The following is a 19009-nucleotide window of genomic DNA, read 5'->3' on the forward strand; positions in this document are numbered from 1 at the left end:
ATTAATTTGCACATTGCTCTCCCCTCCTCTGGGAAGTACTCTCAAGCACCCATGTTCCTTTTGAAGACTCCTGAAATATTTCCTAGAGGAAAGCTTAGTGTTAGTAGCCATTAGTCTTGAAAGGTAGGAGCCAAGAGGGCATGGAAGCATCCCAGTACATCAGATGCATTAGTGGGTGCCAGCTCTGTATCCAGACAACTGTGACATGAGCTGTGGAAACCTTGGTTTTTTTACTTTTCCCCTTCAGAATGACCCACTCCCGAGCCCTCTCCTCAGTTAAACTAAGAACTGTCTCCTCAGTGCTGTTTATATTTGACTCCAACCAACTCCAGCCTTCCAGAGTTCCCCAAGTGGCCATGCCTGACCACTGATTACTTGGTGGCTTCCTGGCTTTTATGCAGTTGTTTCCCTATTTCAAAAGGTTTATTTTATGTATTTATTTATTACATTTATAATAAATAAGGGGCTCTCTGGGTGACTCACAATGAAGATAATAGTTAACATGATTAGATAAAACCATAAACAGAATAAAACTATAAAATCCAATATGCAATGTAAAGTCCAATTAATATGATATACAAGACAAGAGCTCAAAGTGTTCAAAGCAAGCAGCACAGATATCAAATAATAATAAAATCAAGATAGCTTGCTAAAAAACTCACCTTCCTAGGAAGACTGATCCATAAGCGAGATGCAATAGCGGAAAAGGGTATTGAAGTATCTCTCTTTAGGTTGAAGAACCTCTTATAGAAGGTTGAAGTGTCTCTCCTAAGGCGTAGTTACAGTAGGAGTTTTAAGTTAACATTAGGGGTGGGGGAGTTGTTTGTTTGCTTTTTGGCTCTGCCTTTCACTCCTCCAACCACTGTAATGCACCTGACTGCTTCTCCAAACAGAATTTGGCCCTCAGTTTGGAAGAGGCTCTGTACTAGTGGTGAATTGTAGCCTGACAAATTCTGCAGGAACCCATGTGATAGAGCTCCATATTACACATTTTACTTGTGGATTGTGATACCTGCCTTCTGGTTCCTGCACAGGCCCTTGTCAGTTCTGTTCTTTTTGATATATCTGATGCACTCATCTTCTAAGGTGATCTATCTGTTATCTGGTATAAGTTAGGTGGGTGGTCTGGAATTCCAACTCTTGATCAAATATGAAGCATTTTTTAAGAACTTGACAATCATTTCCTTATCATGCCCTATGTATTTGATTGGAATGGGATCAGAATCTCAAACAACTTCTACCTAGGAGATAAAGGAAACCCATGATGCCTTCACATTGATTTTTTTTAATGAACACTTTGTTTGCTTGTTTGTTAAATTTGCTAAATAAATTTGTACAGAATCATAGTATCTGAATCTTCATCTTTTTACTGCCATTTAGAAGACTGCTTGGGATACTTCCAGTTACATATTCTGTAGAAATAACACATTTTTCTAAATGTATTTTATTTTAAAGGTGGAACTATGACCATTGCAGGAACATTTTTATTGGTGACATTTGCTCCACGCATTACACAAGAACTCACAGCAAGAAAGATACAGAATGATTTAGTAAGCTGGCAGTTCTTGATTTATGTGGTGAGTATAATTGGCCGTGTACAAGTGCAACTTGCAATGGATTGCTTCTGTACACAGCTCCAGCATGGCATGTTTTCTTCCAAGGTACTCCTTCCCATTCCTGCTCTTTCTCCATTCCGACCCCCACCCCCAATGTCACTCGGCAATTCATAGCCTTTGAGCATGCTTGGTCATTCTTGGGCTTTTTCAGGATTCCTCCCTTAAGTTCTTTTGTTTGCTAAAGTGTTTATATTTCTGGAAACTTTGGCGCTCCCCTGCCCCTGCTGATACCACCCTCATCCACTGAGTGGATAGTTTTTGAGGGCAGTACTTGCAGTGTTGCATTTACTAACAGTATAGGAGCATTCAAGTGCTCTTTCACTGCATGACAAGGTAGAGAGTCAAACTGGTTTCCTGTGGGACAGCTTGTTCTCTAGATCAAGGATGCTGCTGTTTGTTCACTTCAGCTGCTATACCTTCTACATTCCTTGGGTCAAACAGGGTGTGAATTTAAGACTGCCTCTCTAAGCTGTATGGAAAGTGCAAAGAAAGCCAGGTTGTGTCTGTTGTGACAGAGCATCTGTGGTAGCCTGGTAAATTTGTCTTGCCTTTTCCCCCCGTCTGCTGTGGAGAATTTAATGGTGCATTGTGTTTTGTTCTGCTGAAGTTTGTTGTATTGTTAATTTCATTTATTTTTACGTTGCCCAGAAAATGTTCTGGAAATTAGTATAGACATATTCGTTGCTATATGTTTCACCATGTGAACAGTCTTTCCATCCTTGCTGAGCTCATGTTTCAGGCATCCTGCAGCTGAATTTCCCTTTCCATAAATAGCACACCACTGTTAATCTGTTAACGAAGGGTCAGTTGCATCTGTCCCAGCTTTGGGTCCCTGCTTTTGAGCATTCTGCCTCTCTTGCTGATCTTCCTTCAGATCTGCTGCCTCCAAAGCAGTTTGTTTCACTACCCCTGAATTTTTGTGTACGGAGCCCCAGCTTTCCCTAAACCCCTTGTTCCCTTTTTCTCTTAAAGCTTTTCTCATGAGGCTGTTAATCTGCTGTATCTACTTGCAGTTTTGATGTAGAATTGAGATGCCAGCTCCACACCAGGAATGCTTCCTTTGATGCTATTCCACTGCATAAACTCTAGGTGGAATTGTGGTACAGAAGAATAAGGCAAATACCCAAGAGGAAAGATGCTTTCTTTCACTTTCAGAATTAAATGCTACATTTCCCTGCTATTTTAAAAAATCCCTCTTAAAAACTCACCCAAATGCTGGTTAGACACAGAAACAAAACTAGAGGATCGCAACATTATCTAAAGAAGCCATAACCATGAGTATGAAATAAAAAGTGTGCAATAAATACTTTGTGTAGAAATACCCTTGGTCAGATTAGACGGGAAACTATAGTGGAGTAGTAAAGTGGCCAGTTTTGCATGCAGAAAGTAATGCGTTTACAGCCACTGGTGAGTTGTTGTGTTGTGCAAACCAGATCACAGTGTTTCCAGCATTCCTGAAAGAGCCAAAATGAGGAGGAAAATGTGGTGGAGGAAAATAACAGGCTCCCGGGATGCTGCCGTGCTACCACTTCCTTTGCTTTGACCTCTCCCACCCCCAGAGCAACTCTGAAATGGATGCTGGCCCTCCAGCTAAAAGAGGTTCCCTTCTCTTGATGTGTAGTTTATAATAAAATCACGCTCTAGATAACTAAAATAAATGCTCAAGAAATGGTCCTTTCTTCCATATATCTGAAATGCAGACATTTTCCTCCTCTGCTGCTTGAACAGGCAAGTGCTACAATAATAGAAAAAGTAGTGCTCTGTTCTATGCCATGTTGAATTACCATTTTTAATTCTTTTCCCAGAATTCCATGGTACATTTTCAATAATATTAAAGGCGCTCCAGCATCAAAGCATCCACAGCCTTCACAGTTCTGTTTGCAGGAAATAAAAAGCTCCCCTTTTCCTAGTGATTTGTGTGGACTGGGTGGGTTATGCACAGGTTGCATATTCTACTTATTGCAGAAGGAGACATCAGTAGTAGCTGCAATGGCATCCCATTGCTTCCTTCCCCTGCCAAGCATGTGCTCCCTCCTTCTGCCAACCCAAAGCAAGGATAATTGCATACAAGAAGAATGGCTTTTTCTCTGGATTGGCTGTGTTTGCCTTCAGTGACTTTGACATGGAGGCACAGATTCCAGTATGATCCTGAACTGGCTGACAGAAACCACCCAGTGAGCTTTGGCTATTAGAAATAAAATAAATAATAATCTTATGAGAAAGAAGCAACTTCGGTGAAAGACAAAGTGTGGTACCAGAATACTTATCGGCTTGAACTGTGAAAAGCTGTGGGAAAGAAATTTGTAAGTGTTTCAGAAAACATTTAAACACCTCTCCTCCATTGTCCTTTTCACACCAAATTTATTTGCTCACAATCACTGTTGCTACTGTCCTAGTAATAACCATGTGTTTAGTCCTAAAAAAATCAACAGATATCCCTCCTTCATCCTCTAGGTTTCTGCGTAGCTTTTTCCTCATAGTTATGGTAGCCACTGCAAAGCAACAGTTCTTTAGCGACCTTGGAATGTATCCGAGGTCAAGCCCTACCTTTAAGGAGCGTGTGGTATGATTCTCCAACTCAGGATGCAGTCGGGGGATGCCCCAAGTCAGTCTCTTTGCAGTCTGGGGACAAACGTATCCATGACATGGTGTCAGGAGCAGCTAACCTTTGGTTTTGTGCATGGCTGCCCCATATAGTGAACAGCTGAACTGTGTATTATACCCTTTACATAGGCAGTTTACTATCACCTGGGCTGGGGGCTGGATCCTAATGGACTAGAGGAAACACAAGAGGGTTTCCTGCTCTAGGTAAGCCTTGCTTGAGCTGCAAGATATTCCTGAATTCTCATGCCTTCCTGCAAACTTTAGTCGACCTTCAGACCTGACTACTGGCTTTTTCCCATGGTGCCTGCTGCCTGGTCTTGAAGAAAAGCTGGTCAAAATCCTCCTTTCTCTCTGGCATGCTAGATTTCCACAAACAGGGAGTTTCTTCTCTTTGACTGAGGTGATCCCATTTATGAAGGGTGGAACATGCATAAGCAGGACATACCACCTTTTAATGGGGGGCCTTACTTGTCTGTCTCTATGAAGCCAGGGCAGTGGATGGCTGGTTAAGAAGAGAAGAGTTCATAAACAGTGCGGTTTGGGGGAGCTCCTAAAACGAGATTGTGTTTCCCAGGGCTACTCCTGTTGCCTTAAAAGTAGTGCTGTCTGTGTGCTTGTTTTCCAGGTGGTATATTTGCAGATGGTTTGCAAAGATGCGTTATGTGTCCACTGCCCTCATTTCTAGAAATAAATTGACTCTGTAAAAAGCTGCCCTGGACTAGAAAGTATGAGTGCAAATCAATACTTTCAGGAGCCTGACATGATCCTGAAAGAGGGAGGCTTTGTGTGTGGTGTCCTTTGAGCAGGAATGCCTGTTTATGGGAATCTTGGCAGAGTGGATAAACATGATTTAAGAATCAGGAATGCATAGGATTCAAAATAAAGTCCAGCATGATCCCTCCTGTTTTGTAATCCAGCCATGAAAAAAGCAGAATATTTTGTGCTCACTTTTTAGAACATATTGGGTCAGAGCAAAGGACAGTCTGATTCAGTATTCTGTTTGCACAGAAGGTCCCCAGATGTTTTGGGGGTACCCATTACAGAACCTGAATGATGCTGATGGTTATAGATGCCCATCATCACCAGAAGCCATTGGAGCTGTAATGGGTGAGATGCAAAAGGATGAATTTAATTTATTTAATTCAGATCCATTAGCTATACAGTAAGTTGCCATAAAAATCCAAATTAATAATGATCATGCCAGTCTCCTAAAGTACTTTCACCTTTAAGAGACACCAGAGTCAGTTCTGAGATCAGGGGCTTGCGGTGGGCTTAGTCCCCCTTCACTGCCCCTTCTTTCCTTTCTTCTGCGCAAACTCCTCTCACACTTGGTCTTCAGTGCTTACCAGTGTGGTGCTGACAAGGCTGCACAGATGTCAGTGTTCACACTGATTAGCTTCGCACCAGTATTTGCAAGCCTATTTCACACTCAGGTTGCACCATTTGACTTGAAGCAAGCCATGACTGGCATTCACACCCACATAAGCCTAACCCTGCACATGTGAGCTTGGGAATGAGAAGGGAAGGTGCATTTGCAGAGGAGGTGAGGAAGCCTGCAATTCCTAACCATGATTAAGGGTGCAGTCCCACAAGACAGATGCCATGTGGATGGTGGGATCTGTTCTTGAAGCCCTCTGTCCAGCCAGTCCCTACCAGCACAAGCCTTGTAGGACAGGAGGAGCTTCAGAGACTTGGGGGCTGGGGTAGGGTCCTCCATTTCTGCATGTTGAACTCGGTGGACCCCTGAGGCCATCCAGTTCACTCTGCTTGGTCTTGGTAAGGCCAGAGACAGGAGGCTTCTGCCCCCCTCCCTGCTCCACCCACTGGCATGCCCCTTCCTTCCCTCCCTGTTCCCTTTATTTTTATCATTTCACCATACGCCATAACAAAACCAAATATACATATAAACAGAATACAGCACAGATGCCTAAAATCATAACAGAACAGTAATCATACATAACAAAACACAGATGATTAAAATCAACAAGTTTGTTTTAAGCAATCTACCACATGCTTCTCTGTGTAAATTTGTCTCAGTCTGTCTGCAAAAATGTAGAAGGGGCAACTTCTTCAGTTACTCAGCTCTCCTTCCTTGCACAGATTGGGGTGGGGTGCGGTGGGGTGGAGGGTGGCAGGGAAGTAAGTTTTCTGAAATATGGGCCAGTAATGAAACTGAGAGGCGAGCTCGAGGTTAATCTCTGTTGTTATCTTATGTATAGGAACAAATAATGGGGAGGCCTCTCGCACATCACCTGCATTGCAGTTTGATTGCCTCCCGTTTCTTTTTTATTGATTCTTTTCCATAGCTATAGGAACAACAGTCTCTGTTCTTTTCCCATGCTATCTCCTTACATTGTGCACATTTAGACGAACATGCCATATACCTTTTATCTATATATTGTTAGTAACATGTTACACATAGACAAAAAGGGGCTATGAGCCCCCCCCCCCACAATTAATAATTGATCCTTTATTTTAGAAATTATTTCATTTTAAACTAAATAACATTGCTCCTCCTAAGTGGGACTTGGGCTTTTATACATGGTTGTTAATTGCTGTATCTTCTTTCAGTTTTGTGACAGCTTGGAGAGCCAAGCTCTATGCAAAAAAATCTTTCTTTCCTGCATTCCTGCTACATAACCTCTGGATGGAGCTGTGATATACTGGAATAACATAAATACACCAGGAGAAAGAACACCATTTGTTATAATTTACTACTTAATTTCTCCTGTTCTTAAACAAATAAATGGAAAGTGCTCTGAAAAAAACAGAAGAGAAACTGAAGGATCAGGTCTTCATTTTAAAAGAGTGCACAAAAAAGCCCTTGGTAGAAAAGCTCTCGGTTAGGAATATGCGTCTTATGATCGTATTGAATGTTGGTCCTACTTAAAAGAGATCTATTGAAATGAATGGAGCTTTTAGGCCAACACTGGATTCAACCTTATCAGTTAACAGGCAAACATTAAGAAAAGAAATGGGAATAATGAGACAGTGTAAAAGGTATAATAAATGTGTGCTTGGGTAAATTTGTGGAAGAATTCCATACCAAATATATCTATTAGTCTTCTTCAAAGTGAATACTTTATCTGGCTTTCATCAACCCCTTGTGAGATGCATTTGATGATAAGAATTGTGAAAACCAATATGCAGAACAATGTTTCTTATTTTGCTGGGACAGCCCCCTGCTTTTGGCACTTAGTCACTGGTGTTACATGCTTGCCATTATGGAGTCATGCCCTCACCCTGCACCATGCACAGAATTTTACAAGGGATCCAGATGTTGTCTTCTTCAACTCACAAGTTTCTTGCCACTTCTTCCATTTTTTTTCTTACCATAGATAGTCCATCTTTTCTTTCTTCATGAAATAGCTGCACAATGCCTTCACATTGGTAGTGTGAGAGCCCTCTCACTGGAAGCATCACATGCTAGAAATTCCTTCGTCACTTAAAATAAGTGCATATATGTTAAGCTACCTATAAAAGGTGAAGTCTTTGCTCACTAGAGTGAGCATCTGCTTCTTTTAAACATAGCTTGTGTGCCTTCATTTCATCCAGAAGATACATTTCTCTTCCTCTTGTTTGCAACTTTGGGGAACTGCCCCAGAATAAGAGAGATGGACAAGGGAGAGATCAGCTACAATAGATCGGATTGCTTTCTCCTGCAGGGAACTGGTTGTGATTCTTAATGCCTTAGAAAGATCTGTATTTGTCTGGTATCTACATCTCTGCTAAATAACATCAATAGATATTGTGTGTTAATGGTTGACTTTATTACTTCTGTAATTCATTTGAACAGTTATGATAACAGCATTAATGAAATGAATTCCTTGGTTTATTGTGGTGGTGATGTATGATTGCAGTTGGCACACTGATATGAATTTGCATTTTTGTATGGCTGTTCTTGTGTGAGCTACTGTGGGCACTTTGTGTGGAAAAGCAGCATCCAAATTAAAAGGATGATATAGTTTCTAACCAGAGTCGGATTTGTTGGTTAAGGCTAATTCTGGCTAGTATGAACCTTGGCTGGTTTTTGTGCCACTTTTCCAGGAGTATGGAAACTCAGGTTTGCAGGCCAGATCTGATCTGTCTGGTTGCCTAAGCCAGCCTTCCAGGTTTACCCAGATGGCCACATGCCTCCTCTGGCTCCGCTTCATTTTTCCTTGGTTGCCAGGCATTTGGTTGCATGTCCTGCCCTCCCCATTCCAAGGTTGAACTGCCTCTCCTAAGGCTTCGTTGTCAGCAGGAAATGATTTAAGCCAAAGTAGGCTAGTTTTCTTTGGCCTTGCCCCATTTTGTCTTCAGGCCCCGCCAGCCACTGGAACACTTCTCCAAAGCAGATTGTGGCTCAAGAGGGGGAGAGGGCCAGTCAGTGTGGTTTTGCACAGTTGCAGCCTCTGCCTGGGCTGAGGAAAGCATGAAATAAGCAGAGAAGTGTGTAATCTCCTGTGACGGTAGATTATTAGACCATGATTAACTGAGGAAAAAGTGATTCGGAGAAGAAATAACAATGACATGTGATGTCTTTCCTATTCAAAACAGTTAAAATGCACATGAAATCATTCTTTCTATGAAAGAGAGAATGACAGACAACAAGGAAACCTCCCCTGCCCTTATACTTATTCTTTTTTCTTTTTCTTTTTTTTTGTGGCGGAAATGATGCACTGTGCCTGAAACATGAATTGCTTGCAAGAATTATTTCTATTGCTTCTGGGACCCTAAAGAGAGATGTCTGGCTGAAAAATAAGCCAGGGTAGGAGAGAGAACTTTGGATTGCTTACTAATTCGTTGTTCATAGTACAAATGGATGTTTGCATTAATGTGGCACTGAATACATGTTAAGGATACCCTGGAAGAATATGCTTTTGCCATTTTATTCATATTGAAAAATGCAGTTGCAGACACTGTGGTTTAGTTCACTGCATGTGAGTATTTTGTCAATGTCACAATTGTCAGCGTCTCAAATGAGCAAAAATGGGGATCTATTTTTTGAAGTCAATATAAGGCAGGAAAAGGAGGGGAGCAGGTCCCTTTTGAAAACTGAAAGAATAGCGAGGGCACTTGGGGTGATACAGACTTTATTATTCCTGACATAGGACATGTTGAAAAGTGTGCAGTAGATGGGAATACTGAAGAATTCTGTTCTGGATGCTGCTGCTGGTTTTTCTAAGTGAACCAGCCTAAGTCGCACTTACTGAATTATGCACGTCTCCACATTTTCTGATGCTAAAAACACGTGCCTTTTTTAGGGGGAAATACATACAACAATTGACAGAACAGACTTAGGACTGAGTGCATATAAAGCTAGGCCAGTAATAAATTGATCTGCCAATTCCTACAAGTGCTCCCTACAGGACCAGATCCAGAGGATGGTGAGGCTGGGCATTTGATGGAGCTGCATGCCACTAATGGTTCCACTGGTCTAACAGGGGCAATGCTTTCACTTTGCAATGTTAACTGTTGCTTGGTGATAGAACAGAGGCTTTGTATGCAGACAGACTCAGGTTCAATCCCCTGTTTCTCTTGCTATAGAAGAAACTTACTGCCAAAAATGGGAAGACCTCTGCCAAAGATGTTGGAGAGCTGCTGCGACTCTGTGTAGAAAAAGCTGGACTGGATGAGAAATATTGATTGATTTGATTTATATCCTGACTTTCTGCCAGAAAAAGTAATGTTCAGATGCACTGGCCAGATATAAGGCATTTCTGCATTAGGTGGAGGCAGCCCAAGATGGTCTTGCATGTGCATGCCTCATCTCTTTTAGGTTTAGGATCCCTGCCCCCCAAATAAATCCTAGCATCAGTGCTGGAAAGGTAGCCCCTTAAATGTGTCTACAGAGCAGTAATCTATGGCCCAGATGGAAGCCACTTTGAAGTGGGAATGCTATGCATGCAGGGGTGTTGCTGGTGATTATGAAGCAGCAAGTCTAGGCCATATGCAGTGTTAAGGCAAACCCATCTGTAAAACGTCTTGTAAAGTGGCCTCTCCTAGCATACTATTAAACACTGCTGGTATATTTTTCTTTTTTGCAACCTTTTGACAGGTACTTGGCTAGGCAATGACTGAAAACCAGTGTTCAGTTACAAATGCATTGCAGGTGTTTTTGAACAGAACTGTAAGCTTTGTCCAAGTTTTATATTTTAGGGTCGGGGGAAAAAGAATCAATGAAGTAATTAATGGAAATGATAAGAAAGATGAGCCATATATTGTGGCTGCATTCTTCAAGTCACTTCCACTGGAATAGTCTCTTTGCACTTGGTTGATAGGTAGTTTTTACCTTCCCTAAGCAGGATGCTACATGAGAGTAATGGCTCTGTATTATTAGAGTTAAACTTGGATGTTTTTGCTTGCCAGATTATTACTGCAAAACTCTCTCTCTCTCTCTTTCTCTCTCTCCTTTGTTTTAAATCTTTTCAAGGCTATAAAAACAAAATAGGCACTTGAAAGAGTAGGAAAACTAAATGGCAAAATACGAACATTCTTAGTTTTGGGAAAGGTTTATGGGAATAATTATTGGATAAATGGCAATGAGGTTACTCATCCCTTAAAGGGGGAAATAAGTATGTGACATCTTGTTAAAGATTTTGTCTGAAGCTTTTATTCTGCCTTTTAGCAACTGAACCTTTTTACCCCTTTTACCCTTTTTTTCTTTTCAGATCTTGGAAATAATAACATTCTGCATACTGTTCTATTTCCATAAAAGAAAGGAAGTGAAACACATTGTGATTCTGTTAGTAATGGTAGCACTGCTAGGTAAGAATCCAGAATGCCTACAGTACTTGGGGCTGACTCCATGCATGCTGGTACTTGGATCCTTTGCTTGCTTCTACTTTATGGTGGCTGCTCCCAAAGCTTTTTGCAGGGCCCAAAATGGCTTGTTCACTGCTGCACTCTCTTTTAAGCCTTGTATAAATGCACAGCAGGACATCATGGTGGTCAGTCATCTCTGGGGTGTCCTGCGACTTTTTTGCACAACAACACACCTATTGTGGCTTGCTGCATTGTGCAACTCATCCTTGGGAAGAATTAAACATTGCAACAGGTCTGAGTTTTTAAAAACTACTGTTTAGAATCCCCTTTCATGTTAAACATAATATCTCTGTAAATAGAAGACTGGCATGGAAAGGAAAAGGGTTCGAGTTCAGCACTTTGGCTCCTGCATTTTATTTGTAGGGTGGCTTCAGTGGGACGCAGATTCAGACACGCTGTGGCCCGACAGCAGTCAGAAGTGGTGTGGTCCATTCTACCAACTGAAAGCTCTGTCAGTTTTGTTCAACTGAACGGTAGGCAAGGTTATCATCTCCCCCTCTGGCATGCTCAGAGGGGGACTAGACACAGGAACAATCTGCCTGTAGTACATCCCTCTTTAGATCCGGCTGTTGTTCTTCTTACCTGTGAAATACAACACATATCTGCTGGCTGAAGGTGCGTATTGGGACACAGTGGAGGTGAACTTTCCCTCACTTCTGAAACAAGGCACCTGAGGCAGTTCCAGTAAGTGCACCGAGCCAGGTAGATTCCCCACACAGCTCATTCACACTTCGTACTGTACACTTAAGGTAGATTTCTGAATAGCAGAGGTTTGGCTTTGGCACATCTGTTTGGTTTTGTGTTTCATTTTATTTGTTTAGGGAATGTATATTCAGACTTCAATGTTGCTTACTCCCAGGGCTGTGTTTCTGTTTCCTGGCAGAATATATTGTACTGTTTGCCATGGCATGAGAAGCTGGCATGCAGATGCGATCTTTTAAAACCAATATTTATTTATTCCATGGGGCTCCCCTCCATGAGGCCCACACCTGTTTCATTTCAATGATGCTGTAGCATCAGGTGCTCCCCAGTTATTTGTTGGGCCCCTTGATGTGCAAAGTAGCACTCGGTGAGCTTGCTGCTGGTTGGAATTTTATGGGCTGACACCTTAAGAAATTCTTGATCTCAGAAGGAGTGAATTAGAGGGTGTCTCCAAAATGCCATGTTGCTTGAAAGGAGATTTTGCCCAGCATCGGCTAAAGTAAACAAGGCAATAACTCAAGCATAAAAGGTCAGGCCTATCAGAAGCATATACAAGCCACGTGGCTAAGCAGACAACATGAGACATACCCAGTTTCTGTCTCTGCACTCTCGTTTGCATACATAATTCTCCCCTTGGACTTTTAGTCAAAGCAAATAAAAGATTGTACATCTGTTTGTGTTCTTCATGGTACACTCAAACTGAAACATGATTTCATTGTTTGCACAGTAAAATGCTCTTCACTCTGAAAGAATCAAGATTATGGAAATATGCCACAGTTCCTGGAGAACTCTTTTAAGCAGAACCCATTGAAATGAATGGAACACAGATGAGGCACAGTGACTGGGGCACAAGGGCATAGATCAGGGTGGGAAGCAATGTCTGGGAGCCAAATCCAGCCCACCTGGGTCCCAACCTGGCCTGTTGGGTTCTGCAAATAGGTACACCCCTTTCTCCCAGCCAATTGCTTGGTGGTCTCTTGGTATTTGTACAGTTTTCCCACAATGTAACAAACTGAAATGCCTCTGCTAAGGTGTAGTTATTGGCAGAAAGACCTTTAAGTTATGACATGATGGATTTTCATTTAAGATTTTATATCCAGCACGGGCTGCATCATAAAGCCTTCTGCCAATAATGGGCCAAGTAATCTTGTGGCCCTTAGCAGCTAGAAGGGCACAGCATATCCCAGGGCTGGGAAAGAGCCTTAGGAACTTGAACCTTCTTATAGAAAAGAGTTTCAGCCTCAAAGCTGGAGATCCTTATGTAGTTTGTCCTTCCCCTGCCCTTGCAGCTGGCACGGAAAGGCAGAGAATGGGATAAAGTGGATGTTTTGGGATTGGGCAATGGGAAAGGGGAACAGGACTGCCAGGAGGTGATGTATTATGGTGGTATGCCAGCTTCCCTCCCAGTCCATTTGAAGCACTACAGCTAGATGGCCAAAATTAACTGTTTAACTCATGGTCAAGGTGTGAAGACAGCCTCTGTGGTCCTCTCATCCTGCATAGGATGTCCATAAGCCTCTGAGTTGAGAGGCTGATAAACCTTCCCACTGGATTGCACCCCTGGTCTAGCAAACTTTTAGTATGGGGGAAAGCTGGGAAGCCACCCCACTGATCCATAGCTGAAATATATATGGAAGAAAGGGGGATGGCTCTCTGGGTACCCTGGGCTGAGCTTCACACTTCCCATGGAGTGTTGGAAGTTGGTGCTCCTGCATTTCTTTGGTTTTGGTCTTCTATTTTGCCTTCTGATGATATCCAGTGTTATAAGGCAGCAAACTTTGAAAACAATACCAAAAATGTTGGAAAACATTCAGATGTTGGGCTCCTCATCTTTGGTGGTGAATAATCCTCTCCTATTGAACTCAGCTGGAGCAAAAGTGAGGCATCAATGTCTTCAGAATTTCCACAGCATCTGTGCTTTCTGCAGCTATGCTGAGGTGACATTGCTGTTTCCTACAACACACACACAAACTGTGAATCACAAATAGATTCCTTTAGGTACTTGTAGCCACGTGTGTGTGTGTGTGGGGGGGGATTATTGCAATGTGGCTCATTACTATGCATGCACTAGTGTTTGTTTATTTTTAAATATACAGGCTGCTGAATAACCCAGCAGGGCTCTTTAAGTGGCAAACAACAAGAAACTACAAGGCAACATTACAATTCCAAGTTATGGGGTTGTATGGGGAGAAAAAGAAAGAAAAAACTGCTGGTTGTAGTGTGAGCTCTTATGATCAATTGGTAAAATCAGGTCTCAAAATACCTGCAAAAGAAGACATTTTTCTCCTTTCTTTTCACCATCTTTTACTTCCTTTAGAGATGGCTTTTTCCAGAAGGACCTCATTCCCAGGTCTCAATGGGCAAAGGTGCTTCTTCATGTAATGAGATCATAAGCAGTTTAGGACTTTATATGCTAAAACAAGCACTTTAAATTGGGCCTGAGCTTCAACTGGCAACCAGTGTAATTTATATGGAATAGGTGTTACATGGGTTGCAAACTGATACTCAACACCAGATGCACAGCCCTATTTTGGACCAGTTGAAGTCTCTGGAGCATCTTCAAAGGCAGCCCTACATAGAGGATATTACAGAAATCCAGTTGAGATATTACCACTGCATGAGTAACTGTGGTCAAGCTCCGTCTACCCAGATAAGGTCATAGTTGTCGTATTTGCCATAGCTGGAAAAGGCACTCCTGGCCACCAAGTCCCCCTGAGACTCCAATGAAAGTTTTAGGTACAGAAGCATTCCAAGATGCAGCCCTGTCCTTTAGGAGAAGTGCATCCTCATTCAAGACAGAGCAGCAGCCATCTGATCTGTCAGATCATCAACCAACAGTACTTCCATCTTGTGTGGGTTGAGTATAAGAGTATAGGTCTGTCGTTTACACCAGTTTCCTGTCCATAAACTTGATCATGGCATGAAGTACATATTGGCTCCTAGGAGGCTGCCTTCCAGAACTTTGTACCAGAGCGGACAAACTCAGTTTGGTTTCAGAGGTCACTGCAGACCAAAAGGCTGTTTTCCGTATTTATCCCATGATAAAGGTATAGCACTACTATTATTTTGCTTGTGCAGTAGCTGAACAGGCTAGGGTCAGGTTTGCAAGAGGTGTCAGGAACTCCCTTGAACTCCCCTCAGCCTTAGCCAGCATGGCCTGTAGACAGGAATGCTGGGAAATGCAGTCCGAAACATCTCGTGGGTACCAAGCTGGAGAGGCTGATAATAGTTCTAGGACAGGAGGAGAGTGGGAGTAGAGGGCTGCACCATGCCTGACAAGGTAACTATCAACTCTGAGTGGGTCCCAGTAAAAACCTTCCCTAAGAAGAACATCCATCTAGCATAGCATCCCTCAGGAAGCCCAAAAGCAGAAGATGGAGACCATAGCCCTCTCCTGGAGATACTCTGCTGCTGCTCTCCAGTGGCCCATGACGTATGAAAATCGACGTTCCAGTCTTCAGGCTTGCAATAAACATGCCTCCATGAATCCATCAAGTCCCCTTTTAAAGCCCTCTGAGATCAACACACCTGCTTACATTCTGCCATACCTTCATGACATGCATGCCAATGCTGAAGGAGCCTTCCCTAATCTGGTGCCCTCTTGATGTATTGAACTTCATCATTCATCCCATCATTCCCAGCTGGTTAGAGAAGGCTGCACTGAAACTTGCCAGTGAAACCACAGCATCTTCTTGCAAAAGAGTTATGTGGAAGCTCTGGAGGAGTTTCCACTGTCCCTATCCACTAATCATATGTCCAAATTCCCTGCAATCTTGTATCTGCCACATTCTTTTTAATAAGCAGCAAGAACTGTGTTTTGCAGGCTATAGTAAAGTATAATTTTCCCTGGAATGGAAGCTGAAAAGTGTTCAGTATAAATCTTTGGACCGTGCAGCTCTGGAAACTGACTCCTTGAGAAGCACCTTGCTTCATGCCTAATCCGAAGTTTACGGTATGGCAGATGGGTGAGGCAAAGTGGGAGAGACCAAGCAGGGCTTTTGTGCTTCCTGCTTTTGCGAATGATGTCACTGTTCAGCTGCTGCAAGGCTAGCTAGAGGGGATCTGTTATCGGAGTCAGCAAAACGAATTCATCCGTCTTTGGTGCTGGGTTTAACCTGAAGAGCAATTTCTGTATTTAACATTTAAAGAGGCTCTTAGGGGCTTCCTATGCCTGATCGTTAAACTTATATAGAAGCTGGGTGGAAATGGTCCCGCCGTCTCTGATAATACTGTCAGCTTTAATATCTTCACCTTCCCACAATATAGCTGTCAGCAGGAAGGACGGAAATGGCAAGTTTTATTGGGAAATTTTTATTTTACACCATTTCGACTCTGTTTCCGCAAAGCCACATGCCAGCACTGAGCTCGTTGTGGTTTATCTCCCATTATTTCACCTTGGCGCTCATGTTGCAGTGGAGAGTTGTGGAACAGTGCCTCACCGCTGCAATTACTCCTGTAAATAACGGGCAACCACAAGCATAGAAGTACACAGACAAGCCCAGAGCTGCATTGTTGGAAGGTTCTGTCCCATTTCCCTGTTCATACCAAAATCTTCCCATGTCACATATACTAAGTGTCATTTATATAACCCGAGCTCAGTACCAGAGCATGTGCTTTGCATGCAGAAGGTCTCTAGTTCAGTTCTTGCCTGTAACCCTGACAAAGATAGACCAAGATGGGCTCGATACAAGGCACTGTCCTGCGCTCGTGTGTGTGCTGGAGATGGCAGTGGGTTGTTCCCACAAGCATAGTGCTAGGAACACGTGAGATACTCTTTTTCCTCTATGCAACCATGACAAAGGCTGTGTTTAAATTGAATAAAGAAATCCATGTGGCTTCAATGGGCGAGTCAGGCCATGTAATGCAGGGAGTCATGAGAAAGCTTTCCTAAATCAAAATCATACAGGGAATTCCTGATCATTCAAGAGAAGAAACACCAGAGGTTGATGGATAAGTATATAGGATTGGAGTACAATCAAATGGACATCTATTCAGATTAAATCCCACTCCACTTAATAGGGCTTACACCAAGGTAAGTGTGCATAGGGTTCTGTCCTAAGACTGTGGTAACTTCACTAACACATGCCTATTGCTCAGTAATTGCAACATCGGATTATGTCAGCTTGGCTCATTACAAACCAAATCAACTTTGGACATTAGAAATCAGATCAATATATATATAGATCAAGTGTCTCTAAGTTGATGCCCCCCAGAGATTTTGAACTTCACTTTTCATCAACCCTAGTTAGCATGCCTAATAGGAATTCTGGAAGTTGTAGTTCAAAATGTCTAGAGGAAGCCAACATGGAGAAGACTGATAGTAATATTTCACCCACTTTTTAGCTTGAGGCTGTCCACACATTCATTCAGGAGATGTCGAGTGATAAGATGTTTTGCTAATATGTATATGTCAATCTATTTATTCCTCCTCAGCATCTTTGAGCATCATTTCAACAAAAGCTGTGGCAACCATGATTATGGTTTCTGTGAAGGGGAACATGCAGCTCACCTACCCCATTTTCTATGTCATGTTCATTCTAATGGTACTAACTTGTACATTCCAAGTCAAGTAAGTTTAAAAATACATATCTTCCTGTATTAACTTGTTTTCCCATTATCTGCCTTTTTTTTTTTTTTGCTAATTTCTCTTTACCGTTTGTGTCACAGCATAAAAATACAGCCAACTTCTGAAACGTCCCTGCCAAGCTCAACTCTGATTGTTTCAGTCACAGATGCATTACTAAGAGCTCCACTTCTAGTTTTGATTTATGACCATGCTGCTTTATTTTGCTGTTAACTAGCCATGCAGGTGCTTTTACATTTGCTGTGGTTTTGGGGCCAAGTGAACCTTGCTGTTTTCCCACTGCTTTCTCACTCCAACATCTACCCATAGCTTTCAGTTCCACCACCACCCCATAGCACGCAGATCTGCTTTCACTAATTGCACCTTCTTCCCTACACATGCCTTGCCATGCCTGCTTTGTCTTCACTCTACTTCTTAAGAGTCTGCTCCCCTTTGATTTCTTGGCTGCATCAGCTGAACATTCAGTTTTTTACCAGGGGAAGATTGTGCTAAAGCTGGTGCGTATAACAGTATTTTGGTGTCTGGTTCTCCCTTAGGCCTCTGCAGGGTTGTTGTTGTGGGGATCAGACAGAGCAGGAGAAGGAGAAGGTTGCAAGGCTCTTTGAGTTCATTGTAAGAAAATAGTGAAATAAAAATCTAATTAAAATACTTATTATATTGTTCACTGCCATAGGGTGGCTTGAAATGTAAATTATTCTATTTAGAAAGTCACCTAGTGAACTCCATGGCTGAGTGGGCATTAGAACCCAGAATTCCTGAGTCCCAGTCCTGCTCTCTTGACCACTACATCACACTGGCAATTCTATGCACATTTGGACAGAAAAAATAGCACACAGTGCCCAGCCTTGCCCAGCCAGCAAGGGTTTAGGGACCTCAAGGGTTGCGCAGCATGTCCCCAAATATGAGTCACTGGGTAACAGCAGTCGAAGAGGGCTCTCCTCCTGTCCTTCTTGGGCACTTCCCCAGCCCATCTGGCTGGCTACTATGGGATTGCCAGATCAGATGTGATTTGGGTGGCAGTCTGATCTGGGAGCGTTTCTCCTCAGCTTTTAATTGTGGCTTATTCAGGACTGCTCTGTGCACTGGCAGCTGATGAGGAATGAGCCGGGGGCTGCAGAACTTTCACTTTTAGCCATAATGTTGCCCCAGCTCTGAATGAATGACTGGCAATGCAAACATAACTTGAGCCAGGCTGATTCAAAAGCTCTTTGCCCCCCTCCGGTGCTTTCATTCATTTGTCTAGGATTTCTTCAGCCCAATACTGGAACAAATGGCCAAAAGTAATGAGGTGTTTGCAGTGACTTTGAAATCCTGACTATCCCATGAATATGCAGGATTTTTATTTTTTATTTTTAAAGCTCCATGGAGACTGCTCAGCAGTTGCTAAAATAACCACAGAGTCATTCCTAATGTCTAAAACAGATTAGAAGCTGGACTTCTGACATTGTATCAATAGACCCTTTGGAGTATCACTCTGTTTAAGGGATGCAGGACTTTCGCTATAACAAACTAACCATGGAATCCTATACATGTCTACTCAGAAGTCCCTTTGAATTTAATGAGGTTTACTACCTAATAAGTGGGCATGAGATTGCAGCCTAGGCTTTCAATATTTAGATCCTGATCTACGTTTCTCAGGAAATGGCTCTCCACCAGTTGTTTTTAAAATGGGTGGAAAACCTCTTCCAGATGTTTT

General features: G+C 42.5%; 1 protein-coding gene across 1 annotated transcript in view; it reads left to right on the forward strand.

The window, feature by feature from the left end:
- Positions 1–19009, forward strand: part of NIPAL2 (NIPA like domain containing 2) — a 43626-nt gene that overhangs the window by 17092 nt on the left and 7525 nt on the right. Inside the window, exons 5-7 of the mRNA XM_044424225.1 lie at positions 1456–1577; positions 10874–10970; positions 17163–17298. Of these exons, the coding sequence (XP_044280160.1) occupies positions 1456–1577; positions 10874–10970; positions 17163–17298 (355 nt within the window). The remainder of the gene's footprint in view (positions 1–1455; positions 1578–10873; positions 10971–17162; positions 17299–19009) is intronic.

The sequence above is a fragment of the Varanus komodoensis genome, unplaced genomic scaffold (genome assembly GCF_004798865.1).
Source record: "Varanus komodoensis strain SLA01 unplaced genomic scaffold, ASM479886v1 scaffold14_1, whole genome shotgun sequence".
In the NCBI taxonomy this organism is placed as follows: Eukaryota; Metazoa; Chordata; class Lepidosauria; order Squamata; family Varanidae; genus Varanus; species Varanus komodoensis.